This window comes from Pteronotus mesoamericanus, unplaced genomic scaffold (assembly GCF_021234165.1).
Source record: "Pteronotus mesoamericanus isolate MK-2021 breed Mesoamerican mustached bat unplaced genomic scaffold, CSHL_Meso_final contig_20, whole genome shotgun sequence".
Lineage (NCBI taxonomy): Eukaryota > Metazoa > Chordata > Mammalia > Chiroptera > Mormoopidae > Pteronotus > Pteronotus mesoamericanus.
In genome coordinates, this window is record NW_026555085.1 from 42928809 (window position 1) to 42950091 (window position 21283).

At 40.0% G+C, this 21283-nt stretch overlaps 2 protein-coding genes across 4 annotated transcripts in view; one reads left to right on the plus strand and one right to left on the minus strand.

The window, feature by feature from the left end:
* UBE3D (ubiquitin protein ligase E3D) overlaps positions 1-17239 on the minus strand; it is a 134144-nt gene extending 116905 nt beyond the window's left edge. For 2 of the 3 annotated variants that reach the window (XM_054569660.1, XM_054569659.1), the window contains exons 1-3: positions 16979-17239; positions 8880-9076; positions 5328-5418 (exon numbers count right to left, since the gene is read on the minus strand). In XM_054569660.1, the coding sequence (XP_054425635.1) occupies positions 5328-5418; positions 8880-9076; positions 16979-17052 (362 nt within the window). In that variant the 5' untranslated portion in view covers positions 17053-17239. Of the gene's footprint in view, positions 1-5327; positions 5419-8879; positions 9077-12172; positions 12189-16978 lie in introns of those variants that run through there. The other variant, XM_054569661.1, reaches the window with a different exon arrangement.
* Positions 17240-18945: 1706 nt separating this feature from the next.
* Positions 18946-21283, plus strand: part of DOP1A (DOP1 leucine zipper like protein A) — a 114326-nt gene continuing 111988 nt past the window's right edge. Inside the window, exon 1 of the mRNA XM_054569663.1 lies at positions 18946-19054. The gene's annotated coding sequence lies outside the window, so the exon portion shown is untranslated. The remainder of the gene's footprint in view (positions 19055-21283) is intronic.

Sequence of the window (21283 nt, forward strand, 5' to 3'; positions counted from 1 at the left end):
AGGCTCCAAATTTTAAGAACCTAGCTTTGTGTTTTATTAACATGATCCACATAGTATGATTAGACCCATAAAAGTATAATCATTGTATTCCAAAACTTTGCACAATATTACCAAAGATCCAGTTTGTGCTTGTACTCTTTTTCACTTCTTTGTTGTCATTCACAGAAAAGTGACAAAATTCACAGGAGTAGTTATTTTCAGACTACAATTACAGCTGATCTGTCAAGTAGACCGGTCAACTGGTTGGATATTCAGACATCTCTTAATGTTTCCAAAAAGTCTACTCAGTGTTTCCTTCTAGAATTTCAATGCCCTTATGAGCTGCTGGGCTGACACCTAGCCTTGTTGGTGCAGGTAAAATAGAAAGAGCCTGTCCAGAGACCTCAGGAGAACTTTCAAATGGATTGAAAATCAAAAGGCATATGTTTGAAAGCCTGTCCAACTGATAAAATTCAAGTCTGACATGAATTTATTTCTAGAAAACATAAATTCCAAACACAATGACCATTAATTGTTTTTGAGTCTATTCACAAAGAGGTAAATTCTGATATTATTATTGATTGATATTAAGGCCTATTAGTCTCAACAAGAATATAATAAAAAATTGTACATATTCAGACAATTTTTATTGAAAAACTCTGAACTAGTAAAAGTGAAAATTGGAAAATTTTATTGTAAAGAAACAAAGCAGTATTTGTTTTCAAATAACCAAAACAAATGACTAAGAAGATATAATCCTAAATTAAGAGAAAAGACTAAAGTGTTTTGCTGATTTCATGCTCTCTAGTAGTAATAAGTATTAAAAGCCATTAATGAGTCTTAATAAATTAAATAGTCCTGTGTACCTTACTTTTATAATTTGCTTGGCAAGAAAAAAAGAAAGGAATAGTATTAGTCTCACAGTATCCAAATTACACAAATCACAGAACTCAGGTACAACTTTACGAGGTTCACTAATCACAGAATTTTCATGCTGGCAGGACTCATAGGTTCACCTAATCCAATCTCCTTATTTTACAAATGAGGAAATTGAGGCACAGGGTATTAAAGTGACTTGTTCCCTTGCCCTAGCTGGTCTGGCTCAGTGGATTGAGTGCCAGCCTGCAGACCTAAAAGTCACTGGTTCAATTCCCAGTCAGGACACATGCCTCAGCTGCAGGCCAGGTCCCTAGCTGGGGGTGCAAGAGAAGCATCCAATCAATGTTTCTTTCCCTCTCCCTCTCCCTCCCTTCTTCTCTCTCTGAAAATAATGAATTTTTTTTTTAACTGACTTGTTCCTAGATAATAAGGCTAGCTGGTAAGCAGGTCTTAAGTCTGCTCCAATGTTCCTATTGGAGGAGCTCCCAGAGCAGATATATCAACATATTCCAAGGTGGCTTCTTGGTAAAGATGTCTATAATTAGTTGATTTTGTTATAGCGCATAAAAGCCTTTTTTTGAAATATCAAAATACATTTGCTTTTATTTTCTACTTAACAAGAACAGAAGATGCCCTTATCACAGCATAAAACAGATAACTGAGGGAGAAACGATAAGACCATTGGGTTTAATGTGCACAGTCAACATGAAATCCTAGTATAGATACCAGAGGAATCAGGTTTTTCATAAAACAAAGTCATAGGGCATACTGCCTGAGAGTGAAATATAAGCGAAGTCTTAAGTTGCCTACTAAGGATTCCTCCTTGTTGTTCAAAAGGCACTCACGTGGCCACATGCGCATATGGTAGGAAAACAGCTTTCAGGTAACCTTGCTTAAGTGAAGCAAGAGCTAAGTCAAGGCCATTGTTTATCTTCTCAGAAAGAAAAGGGATAAAGGTGGGTCATTTCCCTGGCACACCTAAAAAATACAGTCCTGAATAAAAAAGATTTGAAACACTAAACAACGTAATTTGCTAGTTTGCTAATAAGACCAATTACAGAAAGGAGGGTGTGGAAGGAATCTATAGAGCTAATTAAAAAGGCCTTGCTGCGCATCAATATTCTATTTTACAACCTTTAACTCTTTTCACAAGTTTGGAAAATAGGCCTTTTTTTTGTCTAGTTAAGGAAAAGTTGACCTCTGGGTATCTACTCAAAAATTTAAAAACACATATTCTTAACAATATATGTACCCCTATATTCATTACAGTACTATTCACAGTAACCAAGACATGGAAACAACCTAAGTATCCTTCAAAAGATGATTTGAAAAAGAAATTGTGGTATATGTATATAATGGAATACTATTTAGCCACAAGAAAAAATGAAATACTACCATTTGTGACAACAGGGATGGATCTTGAGAATATCATGTTAAGTGAGATAAGTCAGATGGAAAAGCACAAGAACCACATGATTTCACTCATATGTGGGATATAAAAAAGAAAGCAACAAACAAACAAGCTCATAGACACAGACAACAGTATGAAGGTTACTAGAGGGAAAGGGATGGGAGGAAGATGAAGGGGGTAAAGGGGGTCAAATATATGGTGAAGGAGGGAGATTAGACTATGGGTGGTGAACTCACAGTGCAATATACAGATGATGTATTACAGAATTGTGTACTTGAAACACATAATGTTATTAACCAATGTCACCCCAATAAATTTAATTTAAAAAAGAAAGCAGCAGATGAGGTGATATGGGCAGGTTCCCCAGCTACTAAGTGGTGAAGCCAGAGTTCAGACCCAGGCCCCACTCTCCCACTCTCACCTCTACGCTGCAGGGCTTCCTGGTGGGCAGGGTTAAGGAGGGTCAATACTGCCGTGTTACAGTGTTAGCCTCTAAGCCCTCCAGGTTCTCAATCTCACGACCATAATAAAGACGGACACAAAACAGAAGATACAGTTCCTGAATAGGGAAATGGGAACAACAGGTAAAGGTTTTTTGTATCCATCATGCTTTTCCAATGAAACACAAATGTCAGCTCATAATGAATGAGCATATATATCCCTTACCGTAAGCGGTACCAGGCAATACTGTTACATGGCATTTCACTTGTTCCTGCGGTAACTACTAGGTCACCTCATTGTTGCACAGGAATGCATGTTTAAGGAACTTCATATGGGAATTAAACCAAAGCCTGAAATAGACTGGGAAGGGAAACTTTCTTGGTTAAACTACAATGTAAACTGGGATCCTCTGGACCGCTCAGGCTAAATAAAGTGAGCCTGGCACAGCGTACATATTCTGCAGCAACTTCAGCCCTCCAGTAATCTGGGCAAGGACGTTCCCCTTTCCTTTACAAATTGAGAGTCACCTCATTTCTTACTCAAGATAATCATTCGGAAGATGCTCTGTTCACAACCTCCCACTTCCACCAAGGTAACTTTCTGCTTTTTCATCTGTTTGAGACATTGCCAGGAGTCATAAAGCAAGCAAGAGAGGATGGCAGAAGGCCAAAATAAACACCCTAACATTTATATAATTCAACTCAGCAAGAATTTATTGAAAGCGCGCTATTCATCAGGAACAGTGCCTGATGCTGGATATCATGGCGATGATGATGGCAAGAATAATTATAGCAGCAGCTACCACAGACTGAATGCTTACCGTGTGCTAAACTTGGTTATAAACACTTAAATTCATTTGATCCTCCAAACAACCATACGAGGTAGCTCCTATTGTTACCCATATTATTTGTAATAAGGAAATTGAGGCATGGAGTGGTTAAGTAACTTGCTCAGGGTCACATTTGGTAAATGGTGGATGCAAACCCAGACTGTCTGGCTTCTGAGTCTGTACCACTAGCCACTACAGTAACCTGCACTCTAAATATGAGTACAGATAAGCAATACAGGGGTCAGTAAGACTATCCCCACCCCTAGAGCCTATAGCTTAATAAGGAAGACAGACAAAAAAACTTCAGAGGAGCACTTAAATCAACCCAGTGTTCAGGGAAGCCTCCCAGCAGTAAATGCCCTGTGGGCTCAATTTAGGAGCCAGCCGGTGGGAGATGAGGGTGCAGGTTGCACTCCAAGGGAGAGGGTATTCCTCACGCTAGTGAGGGTGGAGGAAAGCAAGGGGAGGCTGGGGCACGCAGACGGCTGAGGTGCACACAGAACGTGTGTAAATATGGGTGTGTTGTTTGGGGAGGCAAGAAAGAGGTTGGGGGAAAAGGGCTAAAACATGAGGGTGGAATGGACCTGGCATGGCATGCTAAGGTCTTACAAAACTTACCTTGAAAGCTATGGAAGGGTTTGAATAGGGGAGCTAGCTGCATTTGGGAATAATCCCTCAGGAGTGTAGAAGTGATGAGAAGGGAGTGAACCTCGAGGAAATCTAAGCGGATAAGGAGCTGGCTACAAATGCTATTAGGTGAGAAGACAGTAGCCTCCCCTGAGGCAGGAGCACTGGGGTGGAAGAAAGTGGGCTCATAAGAAATGCAGGGAAGGAAGCAGCAAAAGCACCTCATGACTGACTGTACATGGGGGACAGGGAGGAGCCCAAGGAGGCACCATGGGATTGAGGACGCAGGCAGAGGTGTGGCCTACGCTGAGACAAGGAGTCCTGGAAGAGACACAGAGAAGGATCCGTTCACATGTAAGTCTCAGGTCCTTGTCTCAGAGGAAATGCACCAGTGGAAGAACTCTAACTTATTTCTCATAAATACTGTTAATACGAATAAGGCTTTCAACTGTCTTTCCAGCTTATGAGTGATCAGAAGCTGAAAATTCAATGGGAAGGGTTTGTGCCCAAGAAACAAGGAGGCTGACAGGAGGAAGGGAGCAGATGGGAAATCATTAAAAGAGACAACTTGGGAATGCAAAGGGTACAGCAAAGAGCCCTTTCCATCTCAGTGGGATAATCACAGCACATCGCACGAACAGGTTATAAGGTTAACCTAATCATCAAGAAAAGGTTAATATGTGTTCTCTATATGCTCTGCTTTAATAAGCAGAGAAATAGGAAAGGGATTTTAGAAAGGCACTAATCAAAATAGTTCAGATAAGAAATTGTGCTGCAAAAGCTTCTGTTATTTAGAAAATTCATTTAATGTGAAGAACATCATTCACCAACATGATAGATTATTTAAAAAAAAAAATACATGCAATAGGTTCCAAGTCTCTTTTCGAAAGAGAGATGCTTCGGTGATCAACACTCTTCCAGCACAATAACCCTCCCTCCCTCAAAGCCGGCCTCCCATTGTCCCCCTTTGTCACCCTGAGAAGACCTGATTGCTCTGTGACTGCTGGAGAGTTTTACAGTTGATGTTGCTCAAAGTGACATAAAGCTGGCTCTCTTTTTTAAGGCCATATACTGTTCCCTTGGCAATTACTTCAAAAATTTGATAGGAAAGAGAAAACCACTGCACACACAGAATTAATCAGTGTTAAATACATTCCTTACCTGTCCCTTATTATGACTTCACCGCAGGATTGGCAATAAAATGTGCAACAGTCTTGGGTGTGTGAGCTTTGATTAAACATTGAAATCAGTTCTAAAGGAAATCAACGAAACAGACATCTTAGAGGTTTGGGACAAATACGTTAACATATTTATAAGAGTTTAATAGCCACAATAAATTACCGTCAATAAATACTGTTTATGATCTACACATTTAATTAGTATTAACTGATGACTCAACAGGAAGTAAATATTATGAAGTGTTTTCAAAAACAACAGATTTTGCTAAGTGTTTCAGAGCTAGGTATTGCCCGAGATTATTCATGTAACATACTGTGGAGTTATTTCTCTCATTCCAAAAATACCAACATTAAAGATGAGGGAAAACAGGCGATTTTTTTCACATCAGGCTAACTACACAGAGCTTCACCGTGCTCAGCTTTCTTCTGCTACGTCTGAGGTATAGTTTTTCATCGGTGTGACTGCTGGTAAATAAAGCTCTTAAGTTTAAGTTTAATTTGATTTAAACAAGATTTATGTCCACTCTAGCATATTACTAGCATGTACAAACAAAATGAATCTTGAAACTGGTCTTTATTGGACAGGTTCCCGAGAATGGAATGGCTCCTAAGAAGAATTCAATCTTCCAAGAGCAAAACTCAATTTCTGATTAAAGCTGTGGAAAAACATACATTTCCCACATTATGTGAAGTGCAGCACATAAGGCAATATGTTCTCTTAGTTTCCTATATTTTATTCATGAAGAAAAAAATATACCCCCGACCCCGCATAACACAAACACATATACAGAAATATATGCCTATTAAAAAAATCTAAAGAAATGAGGTCATGTCCATTAGAATCAAGCAATTTAGATTTGGTTTATGTTACTCTGTATGTATTGCAACATTGGGTAGACCTGGGTAAGGCATCCAAAATATTCTTTTCAAAAGCAGTAAGCAAATCTTCAGTGAAACACTTCCCTCTGCTGGTCACCCAGCATGATCCTCTGCCTCAGGCTCAAGTCAGAACTTTCTGATAAAGGGGCATCTTAATGCTGGTGCTATATCAGATTTTACATTCCATGTAAAGGTCCTGATCAGACCTAGTGTACATTCAAAACAGTAAAACTGTATGTTTACCATAGTCCTTAGAAGAAAGTTCTTATAGTTGCAAAGTCAACTTTTTAAAAACCCCGAACCACAATTGAATGCTAAAAATTTTAAAACTCATTTCCTACAATACGTTCTGATTCAAGTTTACATCAGTATGTACCTACCTGATATTTATTCCTTCAGCACCTATTATGTGGAAAGCACTAAAGTAATTAAGCATTGAGGATTCTACTTTGCATACCCCTTTCATGAACTACAGAACAGGCCTTTGAAAGCTTTTCTTTTCAGATATTTGAGTAAAATACATTTTAAAAATACAAAGAAACAGGAAACTAACAAATGCAAATAACATGCAAACCAACACACAGCAGTCAATTTATTTTGTCCTCCAGTCAAAACTGAACAATAAAGTTTGCTGATTTTAAAATTTTTTAAATAATTCAAGTTTGCCATTTGTATATTAACTGTTACAGAATATGCATAGGCAATACACCAATTCTGTATCTGAAAGGTCTCCTCCATACCTCCTCAGTATGGGACCTAAAATCATGGTCCCAGGGAATGAGCAGATCTGAAAACAGCTCACTGTGGCTTTCATGACAGTCTTTTCCCAAGTTACACAGAGACAAAAAAGTTCCTGCTGTGGTTACTATTATTATTCACTGTTGCTAAAGAGAAGGTGACGACCTGACAGCGCCAGCCTCCCACGGCTGCTTCCCTGAAACACCACTTCCTGTGCCTACTACTAGGTATACTCAGGGAGTCTGTTAGTGTGTTTCCCATCGTGGTGACTGGTCTTCTTTCCCCGAATATTCCACCAGTCATTCTTAGTGTTTATCTTATGCCAAGCACTATTTAATCTCCATGACATTTCTTTTCACTACTTCTTGTCCCTAAAACCAACTCTACCCAATTCAGACTAGTTGTTCATCAATCCAGGACTTGAGCAAAATTACTCTCCAGCAAAAACGGTGCAAAATTCCCCCTTTCTTCACTTTCCTTTGAAAAGCCAGCAAAGAGACTCAGGGGAACTGAAATATGCTCCCATCTCTGATATGGCCCTTCAGAACAATTCGGCTGACCCCATCTCTAGGCTCCGTGCAGCTCAGATGAAAGGCTTAGTAAAAATGAGGCAGCAGTGAAGTCTAAGGGCATGGCTGGGAAAATTAATATCCTTCTCTGATAATAAGCTTAATATCAGTCTGTTACAGCCTTTGTTTCCCATTTTTAAATCACTTTAATCCTCAAAAGTATATAACTTACATGGTAAGAGATGCGATATACAAATAATTTTATTCAATAAATTATTCTGAGAAACACTTCTCTATTTTACTGAATCAATGTGCCAAAATATTGGAAATATGATAGGCATAGCAACAATCAAATTCAAATTATGCATCAAATTCAATTTCAAAATCTTTATTTGTACTGTTCTCTCTGTTTGAAAATATTTCTTCATGGATAGGATCATTTCCGTTATTCTGATCAAATATCATCACCTCCTTGCCCTGGCTGGTGTAGCTCAGTTGGTTGGAGTATTGTCCCATAATTGAAAGGCTGCAGGTTTGAAATACCAGTCAGGGTACATGCTTAGGTTGCAGGTTCAATCCCTGGTCTGGGCACATATGATCCCTGGTCCAGGCATGTATAGGAGGCAACCATTCAATTTTTCTCTCTCACATAGATGCTTCTCTCTCTCCCTTCCTCTCTCTCTAAAGAGCAATGAAAAAATGTGCACGGGTGAAGATGTAAAAAAATTATTTTTAAAATCACCTCCCCTGGGTTACCCTCCCTGACCACTCTCCACCTCTACCCAACCTCAGATACCCCCTATCCCATTATTCTGCTTTACTTAGCCCATAGGGCTTTTCTCCGTAGCCAAGTAATTAATTTGGTCATTATCTAGTCCCACTCATTAGAATGTAAGCTCCTTGAGGGCAGACTCTTCACTTCTGTTTCCCTAGAACCTAGACCATGCCTAGCACACAGTATAAGGTAATGTTCATTGACTTAATTAATTTCTATGAAATGCTTAAAAATAAACTAGATCTTGCACAAACCATCTAATTTACTCTTCATATTGGCTCTGTGAGCCATGTAATTTTACAGTTAAAGAGACAAAGCAGGGGTATATGGGAAATCCTTGCAACTTCTGCTCAGTTTTGCTGTGAACCTAAAACTGCTCTAAAAAAATTAAGTCCATTGGGGAGGGGGAAACTAGTAAAAAAAAACCCAAAGAAACAAAGCTCCAGGAAGGTTACGTGACACGTTCCGCTCAGAGCGGGCAAAGAACCTAGATCCTCTCAACCCTCAGCTCTTTCCATGCTACCAAGAAGCAGTTATTTTCACCTAGGAATAGTTTCACTTTTTAAAAGAAAAATCACCTTTGATTCACAATGAAAAAGTTAATGCAGTAACAGGAGTGCTAGTATTTACATACTTGTGCCGAATTCTGCCCGCGCCTGCAGCCTCAGGTGTAGTCCGTCTCCAGCCACATACTGCAGCCCACGGCTCGAGGAAGGTACAAGCCTGACCTCTGCTGGAAGCTCGATCTCTGTGCAGCCTTCAGGGGTTTTCATCTGCAGGGAGGACGAAGTTACGGAGATATCCATGGGCATACCTCCTCCTTTTGGCTCTCTAGTATAAAAAATAAAACACACACAAAAATTATTTCTCACTGCTGAACACCATGTGAAAAAAGGAACAAATATGGGCACGGTTCTCTCTGTGCCTCTTCAATAGGGGCTCTAAAGTCATCTATCCCAGAAAAATAACAGAGAACCAATCGTAAAAGAACAAAACAAAACAGTCTATACTAGACTTAGATCAGGTCGTAGAGTACTTTACGTGAAACTTCTGGGACATGTATTTTAGTCTTGCTTCTTTCTTACAGTAATGATGCACTTTTAAATGTGCACTTTTTTTCATCAATAATGTTCCTGAGTCCCAACTGTCTCTTCTGTCTTAAAGCTTCCTCCATCTACTCCAGTCTGAACCTCCCTAGGATCGCTGCCAGAACCATTCTGTTTCACAGGCTGCCATTCCATTTCCTCGTGCTCCCTACTTCCTCACACAAGTCTCCACAACTTCAGCTTTTTCCTACAAGCACAAAGTAACACTGGCCTGTTAAATGTCATGTACTTGTTTTTTGGAATATTTTTGGAAAGAGAATCCAACAAGACAGCATAAGACAGTGGCTTATTCATTTGCATCCCTAGATCCTAGCATGGTTTGTATATTCGTTCACTCACTCATTTATTCAAACCACCTTTTGGGAGCTCTATAATGTGTTAGGTACTGGAAGTATACTAATTAACAATGTATTTTCTCTGCACCCCCTCCAGGTAAGTAAACAGAAATGATCAAGGGACTAATGAAAACTACACTGTACTTATTCCTGACAAGTATAGGGTACTATGGAAACACATGGAGGGGTGTAGTAACTATCATAGGTCAAGCACTAACTAAATGTTACTTGAATAATGAATGGATGAATGAGTGAAATAGTCTTGCTTCTGAGACCAGCATTACAGTGTTTTATTTACAGTAAATTCAAGTACTGTTATTTGATATACGATACAGGATTTTGATAAGGAAAACAAGATTATGTGAGATAAAAGGTATAGGAGGAAAAACACTGTCTTGTCAATATAAAGACAAAAAATTAAGAAAGTCTAGTGAGTATGAATAGCAAGCAATAAAGAATAAAACACAGTCCCTGTCCACCAGGAACTGAAAGTACAGATGGGAATACACATACTTATAAATGTTCCTCATGTGAAGCTGAAGTATGCTGAGCACTGTAACAGAGGTGTGGCACACTCTGACACCCTGTGAAATGCAGGCCATCCACTTCGTGTCACCTAACTTCAGAATGCAGGGCATCCACACGACTGTCATCTAAGTACAGAGGCCATACCATGTGTTAAGGTCTGAAACTTGGTTAGGCCTCTTACTTTGCCTTAGAAAATCTTAAGACTGCCTTCTGGCTAGTTCCTTTTGAAAGCATATGGATCTGCACTTAACTGGCAATACAGAATTATCAAAACCCCAAATCTTTTCCCGAGTCAAAAGTCTAGTTTTTTTTTTACATTGACTTTATTGGGGTGACATTGGTTAATAAAATCATGCAGGTTTCAGGTATACAATTCTACATCATCTGCATATTGTATTGTGTGTTTACCACCCCAAGTCTTCTTCCATCACCATTTATCCCTACTTTTCCTATTTCTACCTTCTCCCACTTCCCTTTTTGGCAATTAAAAGTCTAGTTTTAAGAATGATGTTTAATAAATAATAATCCTCTAAAGCAGAGGTCAGAAAACTTTTTATATAAAAGCTAGATTGTAAATATTTCAGGTTTTTGGGAACTGTCCCGCCTGGTTTCAGGAACTGTAGCCCCGCCAACAGGCAAGAAGGCCCCAAGGCTGGAGCTGAGCAAGGAGGTCTTGGAAAAATAGGCCACTGAGGGGACAAAACCTGTCCCCCTGGCAGGGGCGCACCCTTGCCTCCCTCACATCACCCTGCTTGGCCCTGGAGGATGGCTGGTTAGTCACTGACAGGGAAGACCCCTCGATGGCAGAGGCAACCTAAGACATGCACAGTCATATAGGGGTCATCATGGGAAGGGCTTGAGGGACATGGAAGAAGGGCAAAAGACCCTCACCCCTCAGCTTTGAGATGGCCGGAGTCCTCATTCTATCTGAAAGAAGTCTCCTCATCTCTTGGCGGCTCTGTTCCCCCCACCTCGCTCAGGCTTGAAACAATACTAGAGACAGTCCTAAACTGGATTGGTGGGTTCCCAGGGGGAAATCAGGCTTAGAAGTAAATTCCTTGAAGCAGGCTTTGTTTTTCCCTCAAAAGCTATTATAACCAGCTAATTCTGGGAAGGAAATTTACATTATTCACAGACCCTGACCCTAAACCATTCGGTGCTTTTATGTTTGCTCTTATGTTATTTGTGTCATCTCGGACCCATGTAAATCAGTATGTTCCTGCCACTTGTTTTCTTCGAAACATCATCTCTGTAAACATTAACATACTGATGTAATGAGATCACCTGTACATTCTTACTACCTAGTCCCCATTAATAACCCTTTCAATAAAAGCCATTGGACACATGGGTTCAGGGCATTCTCCACATAGAGGGAATCTCCACCCCTTCTCCTGGCAGACAGAGAAATGTCTGGGACGATTTATTTTATTTCCCTATCCGTGACGACCCAGAGCGTACTCTGCAGGATAGAGTCTGCCTTCCTCCTCAGCTGGCGCCCAAACAGGGACCTTCAGGACCTGTGCCACCTCATCAGGTTTTGCAGGCCCTATGTGGTCTCTGTTGCATATTTTACTTTGTGTTTTCCTTGATTAACAACACTAAAAAACAGATTACATTTGGCCCATGGGCCATAGTTTGCTGACCACTTCTCTAAAGATACAGTTTTTCCACTTTGCTATTTCAGTGATTTTCAAGCTAGGTTTTCAAATTTCCATTTGGCACTTGGTAAAACCCCAAGGGACAGTACTGGGTTTCTGGGTCCCCACTCCCACCACATCTCTGGCCTACGGCTCTTCCCCTTCCCTTTCCTGAAAAATTAAGCCAATTAAGTAGAGTTGAGCAAGGCAGGCGTCTATGCAAGGGCAGGAGAACCACAGCGGCCTGAGGTATATTTGAGAAACCCAGCTGGGTAAGGAGGGCATCCACCATATAGCGTATGAGTTAAGGAGGCCACTCACCTGGGATGTCGTCCCACCAAGAGGGATGAGGAGGAAATCTGAGGTGGGGGGAGCTTGGCTGGGGGTTTCAGAGCCTTTCTTAGCTCAGGCTGCTATAACAAAATATCATAGACTGGGTGGCTTAAACAACAGACATTTATTTCTTATAGTTCTGGAGATTGGGTAGTCCAAGACTAAGTTGCCAGCAAATCCAGTCCTTATTGAGGGTCCTCTTCCTGGCTTGCAGATAGCCACCTTCTCACTGTATCCTTTGATGGAGAGAGAGGAAGCTTTGGTGTCCCTTCTTGTAAAGGCACGATTCCTATCATGGTGGCTCCACCCTCATAACCGCAACTAAAATAAGTACCTACCAAAGGCCCCATCTCTTAATACCATCATATTGGGGGTTAGGGTTTCAACATACAAATCTTGAGGGGACACCAACATTCAGTCCAATTAGTCCAAGCAGGTGAGGATAGTGTCAACAATGAGTGGGGAAAAGGAATCAGCAAAGGATGACAGTGGAACATTAGTTACATAGAGGGAAACTGACTACGTGTATCATGAAGATAATGAAAGCCAGGATTGTCACTGGGGAGAAGAGAGTTACAAAAAGGAAAAGGGAGAAAATTAGTATGCATCCTAGAGAGGCAGAATTAGAAATATCAGTGTAAAGTCATGGTTTTCAATGTATATAAACACAGTAATAAATTAGATGCATATGCATGAATGTGTATGATAGATACAAATAAATATACACATACATTCATATATGAACATCATACATATGTCACATACACATACACACACGCTCACTCTAGTTCTGATCATGAGCGGGCTTGGGAGAAGTGACACCCCAATAGTAATGAGCATACTTTGTGCCTAGATCTTGATTTCTAAAGATCAGTTTCCACTTAAAAACAAATGAATGAAAACAAAACAAAACAGGGTTCCTTGGAAAAATAACTACATGCAGGCCAGAATAGGAAAGACATGAGATGAGCCTGGAACATCTTGCTGTGCAACAAAGTAAACAGGAAATCAATAAATGATTGGGACATGTCAAAAAGATACAAATCATCTTAAAGATACCACCAATGGCCACATCTGGTGTAATCTGATTAAAAAAGGAACCCTCTGAGGGGAAAAAAAGGACTATGGTTCCATATTGATATAAGTAAATAAATGAATAAAATGAAAGTCTGATGAGGAACAAGCCTGATCAGATTTACATACTATCATATCAAAAGACCTCAAAGTTAATGTGAACTTTAACTGAACAAATCAAAATTATGTGCCATCTGATAGGATGTAATTAGAACAAAGCATCATTTCTGTGGTCTTCCGGCCAAAGATGTATAACCTGAAACTAATTTTAAGGAAATATGATACAAACCCAAATGAATGGATATTCTACAAAATAATTAGGCTATAAATCTTCAGAAGTGTCAAGATCATGAAAGTCAAGGAAAAGTGAGGAACTCTTCCAGATTTTAAAAGACTGAGGAACCATGGCAATGAAATACAATGCATGATTCTGAACTGGATTCTTTTGCTATTATAGATATTGTGTAGACAACTGGAAAAACCTGAACAAGGTTTGACTATAAGATGATAGTAACATATTTCCCAATTTTGAGGGTTGCATAGTGGTTATGTAGTAAAATGTCCTTATTTGCAGGAAATCCATAGTAACATACTCAGGTGTGACAGCAACTTAATGCTCAAGTTTGCTACTGATCCAAAACAAAGTTTTTGAAATTCTAATTGTTGGCATCTTTTATAACTTGAGGTTTTCTTCAGTATTCACTTGTTTTCTTTCAGATGCCATATCTTCTTTGAAACTATCCAATAACTTCATACCTCACTCTGAGTACCAGCTAATGTCCTTTCAATGGTGTACAAGACCATTGAAAGGTCTTACCAGAGCCAGTTGTTAAAGTTGTAGGCATTTTGCAAACCAGTCAACCTCACTTTCAACAGCTTTGACATCATACATGATGAAAGTACCTATACCATAGGAATCAGTAAGTGTTGCAGACCAGGGAGGTTTTTGTTTGGTTGGTTGCTCTGTTTCCCTGGAGAGCAAGCCATTAAACATTTACCAGCACACCACTCACTGTACGACCCTTTACTATGTGCTCCACCAGCCCACCCACAGCTCTCAGAACTAAGCATCCCTTCATACTCAGAGGACAACAGCCTTCTACCAGGTATCCTATAGTTCCATACTGTATTTCTTTTAATTTGTTACTCAAATGTTGCCTTTGCATTTGGAATAATGATTCATAATTTCCCTCCCTATCCCTTTTTCTATTTTATTTTTTCCCAGGTGGTTATCTGTATTCAATACAATGTGTAGTTTGTTTATTTTGTGTATTTTCTGCCTACCTCTCACCCACTGCCACCATTAGACTATAAGCTCAATGAGAGCAAGCATTTTTGTCTTGGCTATTGTTACTTTTCACAGCTCTATACCCAGCACTTAGAATCTGAGTTTTGGGCACCGGAATAGGAATTCAGTAAATAATCTGTGATTGAATACGTGACTGCCTAAGGTTTATCCCTGGAATGCTCAGATGGCTAAACATAAATAGATTTTCTGAATACAATTCACAGTTGTAAAGATTAAAGGAAAAATATGACCTTCAAAATACATGCAGAAATCATTATAGAAAATGTAACATCTATTCATGATTAAAACCTTTAAACCAGAAAAGAAAGGAATTATGCAATCTACCCAACAGATTAGCCAAAAGTCAACTTCATCATACTTAAAGACGAAAAGCTACAAGCGTTTCTTTTAAGATTGGGAACAAGAAAAATTTCAATCATGTAATTTATATTAACTGTAAATTATAATTATAAACTAAAAATTCTAATTAAAAAGGCAGATATTGTCAGAATGGTTTAAAAAGAAACTTTCACCCAATACATGCTATAAAAATTTTATAAATGAAGACATAGATTGAGAGTAAAAGGGTAGAAAAAGACACACCATGCAAACAGTACAGTCAACTGATTTCTGAAAAGACACTGAGTTATTTCAATGGGAGAAACGACGCTCTTTATAACTAATGGCAATGAAACAACTGGATATCTTTACAGGAAAAAAGAAAACAAACTGGACCCCTGCCTCACTCCAAACATAAAAATAAATTTGATATATTCACAGACCTAAATGTGAAAGCTAAAACTGTGTTAACTTGTAAAAATAAACATAGGAAAAAATCTTTATAATCTTGAGGTAGGCAAAGATTTCTTAAGACACAAAAAACAGTAACCATTCAAGAAAAATGCAATAAACTGGACTTCATTATAATTAAATTTTCTGTTCATCAAAAAACACTATTAAGAAAATATAAAAAGGTAAGTTATAGATTGAGAGAAAACATTCACATACTCACAAGGCATAAATGAAAAAGGTCTTTTTTCCAGACGATATAGAGAACTCTTTAAATGCAACAATAAGACAACCTGATTTTTTAATGCCAAAAAATTATAAGATACCTTACAAATGAACATATATGAATAACCAACAAGTAAATGAAAAGCTACTCAATCAGGGAATGCAAATCAAAATGACAATCAGATATCACTTTATACCACTAGAATGACTACAATAAAAAAGTCTGACAACACAACGCAGACAAGAATGTGAAGCAATTAGAACTCTCATTTTTTTCTCATGAGAGTATAAAATGGTACAACCACTTTGGAGAACTGTTTGGTGGTTTCTCATAATCCAGGAGAATCCTGAAGGCCCAGTCCCTTTGATAAAAGGAAATGGGGAGATTGTTCTGTTTTGCTTAAGGTTTGTGTTCCTAATAACTCTATAAGGTAAAATGGAATTGGAGACACTTATCTGAACTCACGATCTGAGAGAGAGAAGAGAAATAAACATCCCCATTTTACAATTGAAAAAAAATCAGATTAAATTATTCTACCTTTGGGAAGAAGCTAAGATTTGAATTCAGTTCTCAGGCAAAATCCAAAACTGTCACACATGTGCCTGGCCAATTTAAGGACCAGAGAGAAAGCTAAGCATCAATCTACCGCAGAGTGGTGCTGTGTAATAATATTGTAAGGATTTTAACGTTTAATTTACCCTATTTGAAACAGTGGTCACAGGGGAAAGGGATCCGTTGTACAAAACAAAAGATAGAACACTTTGCCTAACATTTTCTTGTTTATGTAGTAACTAATTAAACGTTTTCAGACTTCTCACTAGAACTCGTAATATGAATCAAAGAATGAGCTCCAGTAAGTCTGCGAACTTTAGTCATTTATTGTACTTAAACACACGTTTTTAACAACTGTGTCAGTTTCTCTGCATAGAGCAGTTTAGGGAGAAGGAAAAAAACCCCATCGACTTTATTGACAAAACAGGAAGCTCTCACTCTGGAACTGATCCTGTATCCTGTAACAAGGATCCGAAAAGAGGTAGAAAAGGTATCTCCCCCGTCCCCCGCACTGTTTTTGTTGGAAACGCCAGACTTTGCCATCGGTGTTTTTCCATCAATGGCCTCAAACTCTAATGTGCATCTGAATGCTGGTAAGCGTGTTAAAATGTATTTAAGTTCTGATTCAGCAGGTCTGTTGTGGGGCTGAGGCTGCATTACTAAAAAGCTCCCAGGTGTTGATGAGATTGTCGAGCGGGGACTACGGAAGAGGCGGCACTCCACTGGGAGTAATCCAGAGATCTCTAAGCGACTGGAAAGAAACTGTAAAAACCACCCTTCTTAGGGAGGCGGAGACTTTCCGGGGTAGCGGAAAAGCAAGCTAGGCACTGAGCCTAAGAGCTCACATTCCCACCCCGAGCCTTACCCCAGGATCAGCAGTGCACTCTGCAGCCGTCTCCGTACCTCCAAGAACACGCGCGTCTCTGCTGCCACCGCCATGGCGAGCGCCGAGCCGGGGATTCTAGCCAACCTGAGCCAACAGGGCCAGGAGTGTCAACACACGTGAGTGAGGCCCGAGCAGAAGCTGCACTAGCGGCTGTGGCGGCGGCGGCGGCGGCGGCGGCGGCGGCGGCGGCGGCGGCGGCAGGGAATTCCCGGACCCGCACGCTCCGTTGAGACATCTAGCCAGCCCACAGCGCCACCTGCCGGACGGAGAGCGTGCCGCCTCGATGACTGCGGGGTGTGAGCCTTTTCAAATCAGGTTTTGGGTCTGAGCGCCCTGAAGGTGGGCAAAGAGACTCCCACTCTGTTTCTTATTGCATGACCTGATGCGTTAGTCTCCCTGGAAATTACCTTCAAAATCAGACTCGGTGTACATTCCCCTGGCTAGCGTGGAGAGTGTTGAGGCTGGAACAGAGGGATATAATGGACGGAGGCAATATAGGCAGGCTGTACCTCTGGAGGCCCAAGAGGAGAATTTCCCCTTCCAAATCCACTTTATCTTCTTTTTGTATTTCGTCTTTGGTTTGTTTTTACGACCTATGATCTCATTTTTATGACCTATGGTCAGTTGGTTCTTTGGTACCTGTCCTCTGTCTGAGGGCGCAGATGTCCAGGATTGTCTTGGCATTGCTTCTCAAGTTAGACACGATCACTCCAAGATGGAAACAGTTGCAAAAACGTAAGTTTTCTGTTCCCTGTGCAGAACAGAGTGTAGTAAAACCAGTAACAGGAATCACAGTATTAGCCATTCCTATACCCTTTGAAAAATGGAAGATGAGAATGATTCCATGTCTATGCACTATTCGTTTTTGCAGAAGTAAAAACTAAATCAGAGAAATACTAATCTCATTATTACCAGAAGATAATTTTGGAAAGTTTGGTACAAACTTTATATCTTACAAGTATTTATACTGTAAATACTTATAATGGGGCATATTAAAATATAAGGCAACGCTAGCATTATAAGAATTCTTTAAAAACAAGAGGCTGTTAGTTTTTAAAAACAAGAATAGTAAATGCTTGTATACAGAAAATCCTATGTTTATTTATGGTCTACTTTATTGTTTCAAGGTCGTAATTACCACACATCAAACATTCATCTGAAGATTTTCCAAATAATGAAACTACTTCCCTAGAGATACAAGTTTAAGACAATTTTTCTAAAATTGATATTTGGAATTTTAAGAGTCTATCATATTGCTTCACAAATTTCTTTACCCACCACAATGATTCAACAATGCAGTTAAAAGAAATTTACTGCTATTCCATCTCAAATAATGGTATTCAAGGGTGATGATTTCAATTCGTCATATCGTCCACCTTTAATTCTTAAGGCATTTAAGTGCTTAAGTACTGACATAATTGGTGTTTGATTACTTTTAAAGATTATTATCTTTTATATAGTCACATATTCATAAAAAATTCATTTTTTGACGCTATGGTTTAGGCAAAACAGTGCAATCCTCCTTGTAGTAACTACGTGATTTGGAGAGTTCTAGACCCAAAAAGTCTAAAGCTGGTAACTACTTGTCTCCTAAAGTCACAAGTCTTCTAACCTCACTGAGCCTCAAGATCTTCATAAGGAATATAAAGGAATTATTTAAATTATACTTAAATGATTATTTAAATAATATTTAAAAGCGGTGTTCAATCCCTAGCATCCCTTCACATTGTGAATCAGGAGGGGGCTGGCGGCTGGGGGGTTGAAAACACCTGCTGCTGTAACCAAACCCCTTCCTAGGCCCACGTTCCGCCGTCAGTGCCCGGACCGCTTCCCTGAAGGTCCGCTTGACGGCGCTCTGGCGACAGTCAGCGTTGGAGGCCAGGAAAGGACCGGGGGCGGGGATCGAGGTCTTCGACGTCAACGCCAGCGTAGGCGGGGACGCCGGCGCGGTGCACTCCGGGAGCTGTCAGTAGGCCCTCCAGCTTTCGGCCTCCGTGTAGCTGCCGTGGTTGCCAGGAGAGCGGCGCTGACGAGAAGCAGCCGAACCAGCATCAGGTAAGTGTCCCCGCCCCCAAAACGGTCGCGAGGCCGGCGGCTGGCCCAGAGCGGCTTCCTCGGCCTGGTTCGTTCAGGAGCCGCGGGGACATCCCGCGGGTCAGGTTGCTGTGGCTTTGGGGGTGTTGCCGCCCTGGCCCCGCCTGGTGCCGCGAAGCCGGGTGGCCATCCTCTGGTTTCCGGGAAGCGGGAGCTGCGCGGGGACCCACGGGCTGGAGCCGGGCGGAGGCTGGAGGGCGTCCCGGGCCAGGTGGCCGCAGGCGTGGCCGGGGCGTCCGGTGGGTGACCCGGAGCGTCCAGCGCTGGGGCCGAGAAGTGCGCAGTGTTGGAGGGGAGGTCTCACCTGTGTGATAAAGGCGTTTGGGGTTCTCTCTTTGTTGGCAGAATCAAGGCGTCGTGTGGTATCATTAATTTGTTGGGTTCTTTTAATATTGTGACACCAATGCCAGCCATAGTTAAAGGTCTTGTGGGGGTTGGAAAGAGTGCAGAAGTTTATTAGAGGAAGTCAGATTAGTCATAAGGAAGTTGTTAACAATTATCATCTTTGATTCTCAAGGCTTTTAAAGTTGCAACATAACAATTGTTACTTGTTCAATCTCCTCCAGTCTTGTCCCCTACCCTGATTGGGAGGGGAGGGGCACGCAGCTATACATTTTGAAAGCTAAATAAATTGTTTTGATCATTCTTACATTATATTAGAGTTCTGTGAAGTTTGAGAAATGTAAAGATTGGGAAAATCTGATTCGGCGACTGTAGTTAAAGCAATCAAAATATTTTTTATTACAAAAAAAGTTAAGAAACTGCCTGATACATAAGCCCTGAAACTGTAGAAAAAAACAAAAATCTCTCAATTTCGATGTTGTTGGCTATCTTCTATGCAGACAGAAGATCTTAATTTTACTATGAATAACATGTCAGCTTTAGGTGCTGAGTAACCCACCACCTGATAAACAACAGACTGATTCATTGAGCTGACAGTTATGACAAGAGTAAATTAACACCAGTTGTAGTATAAAGTCTTTATTTTTAGTGATTACTTTCAGCTGCCACTCTAAACGGCAACATTCCCCAGAATTGCTAAACAATAGCAAATCTCCAGGTGGACCTGATCATTAGGAACTAATCTTGATGGAAGAATTAAAAACACCTAAGTTAGTACACAAATCAAAAAGTATGACACCATAACAAAAATGTTAAATGTAAATTAAATGTTAGTTAAATGTTTGAATATGTAAAATCAAAGGCCCTATGTTAGTGGGAAGAGCTCTAACCTAGGAATGAGTATTCCTTTAAATCCTTTATTCTGCTAATTTGGTATGATCTCTCTAGGCCTCAGCTTTGTCATCTGTTTAAGGTAACTTCATAAGATTGGAGTGTTCAAAACTTATGTTTCCCCCTAAACGCTATCAATAATAGGCTCACTCCCCCCAAAATAATGTTCTATGGCAAATAATTTGGGAGCACATTGGGTTTAATCAGGAGTTTAGCTTTTGATTTGCTTTTAACTGCAGGACTTCTCAAAACTTTTACTACTATGCTTATATGCATGTAAAGCTTCAAGGGGAATGTTACTGAGCATTTCCTAAACTTTGGGCAGAGAACCTATTTTTCTCATTGCCAACCTGTTAACATCTCCGAGAATACAATGACAGCAGGTCCTTGAATAACATTGTTTCCTTCAATTTCCTTTCCTTATATCATTGCTGTAGGAACCCGTTTATGTGAATCAACCTATGGTAAAATCAGTTTTGTTACTCGTCATTTGACCTCAGTTCCAAGAAATGACTTACTGTTCATAGAATACCAATTTAAAGATTGCAGTACTTGAATGGAGTCCCCTCTCAACTCTGAAATTCACCACATGGCTTACAGGTTTAGCTTTTTGGAGCATGAAAATCTAGTGACAATTCACTGGTATAACAAAGCCTTATATTTTCCTTACTAAAATACTAAGGATGCACATAGGTTTCTATGGACCTAATGCTTTGATTTATGGCAGAAGAGTATCTTCTTTTTTTCTAGTCTCTTTATGCTTTTCTATAACCATAATTCATGTTTTGAATTTGATTTTATGGTCATGTTACTAAGAATGGCATTATAAAATTCCAACAAATAAGACGTTAATAATGGCATTATTTTTTTCTATGAATGATTTCCCTGTCTAGTAATGAATTCTTAAACTATGAAATGTGATAAAAAGCCACTTGAAATGTTCTTAATATTTAATAA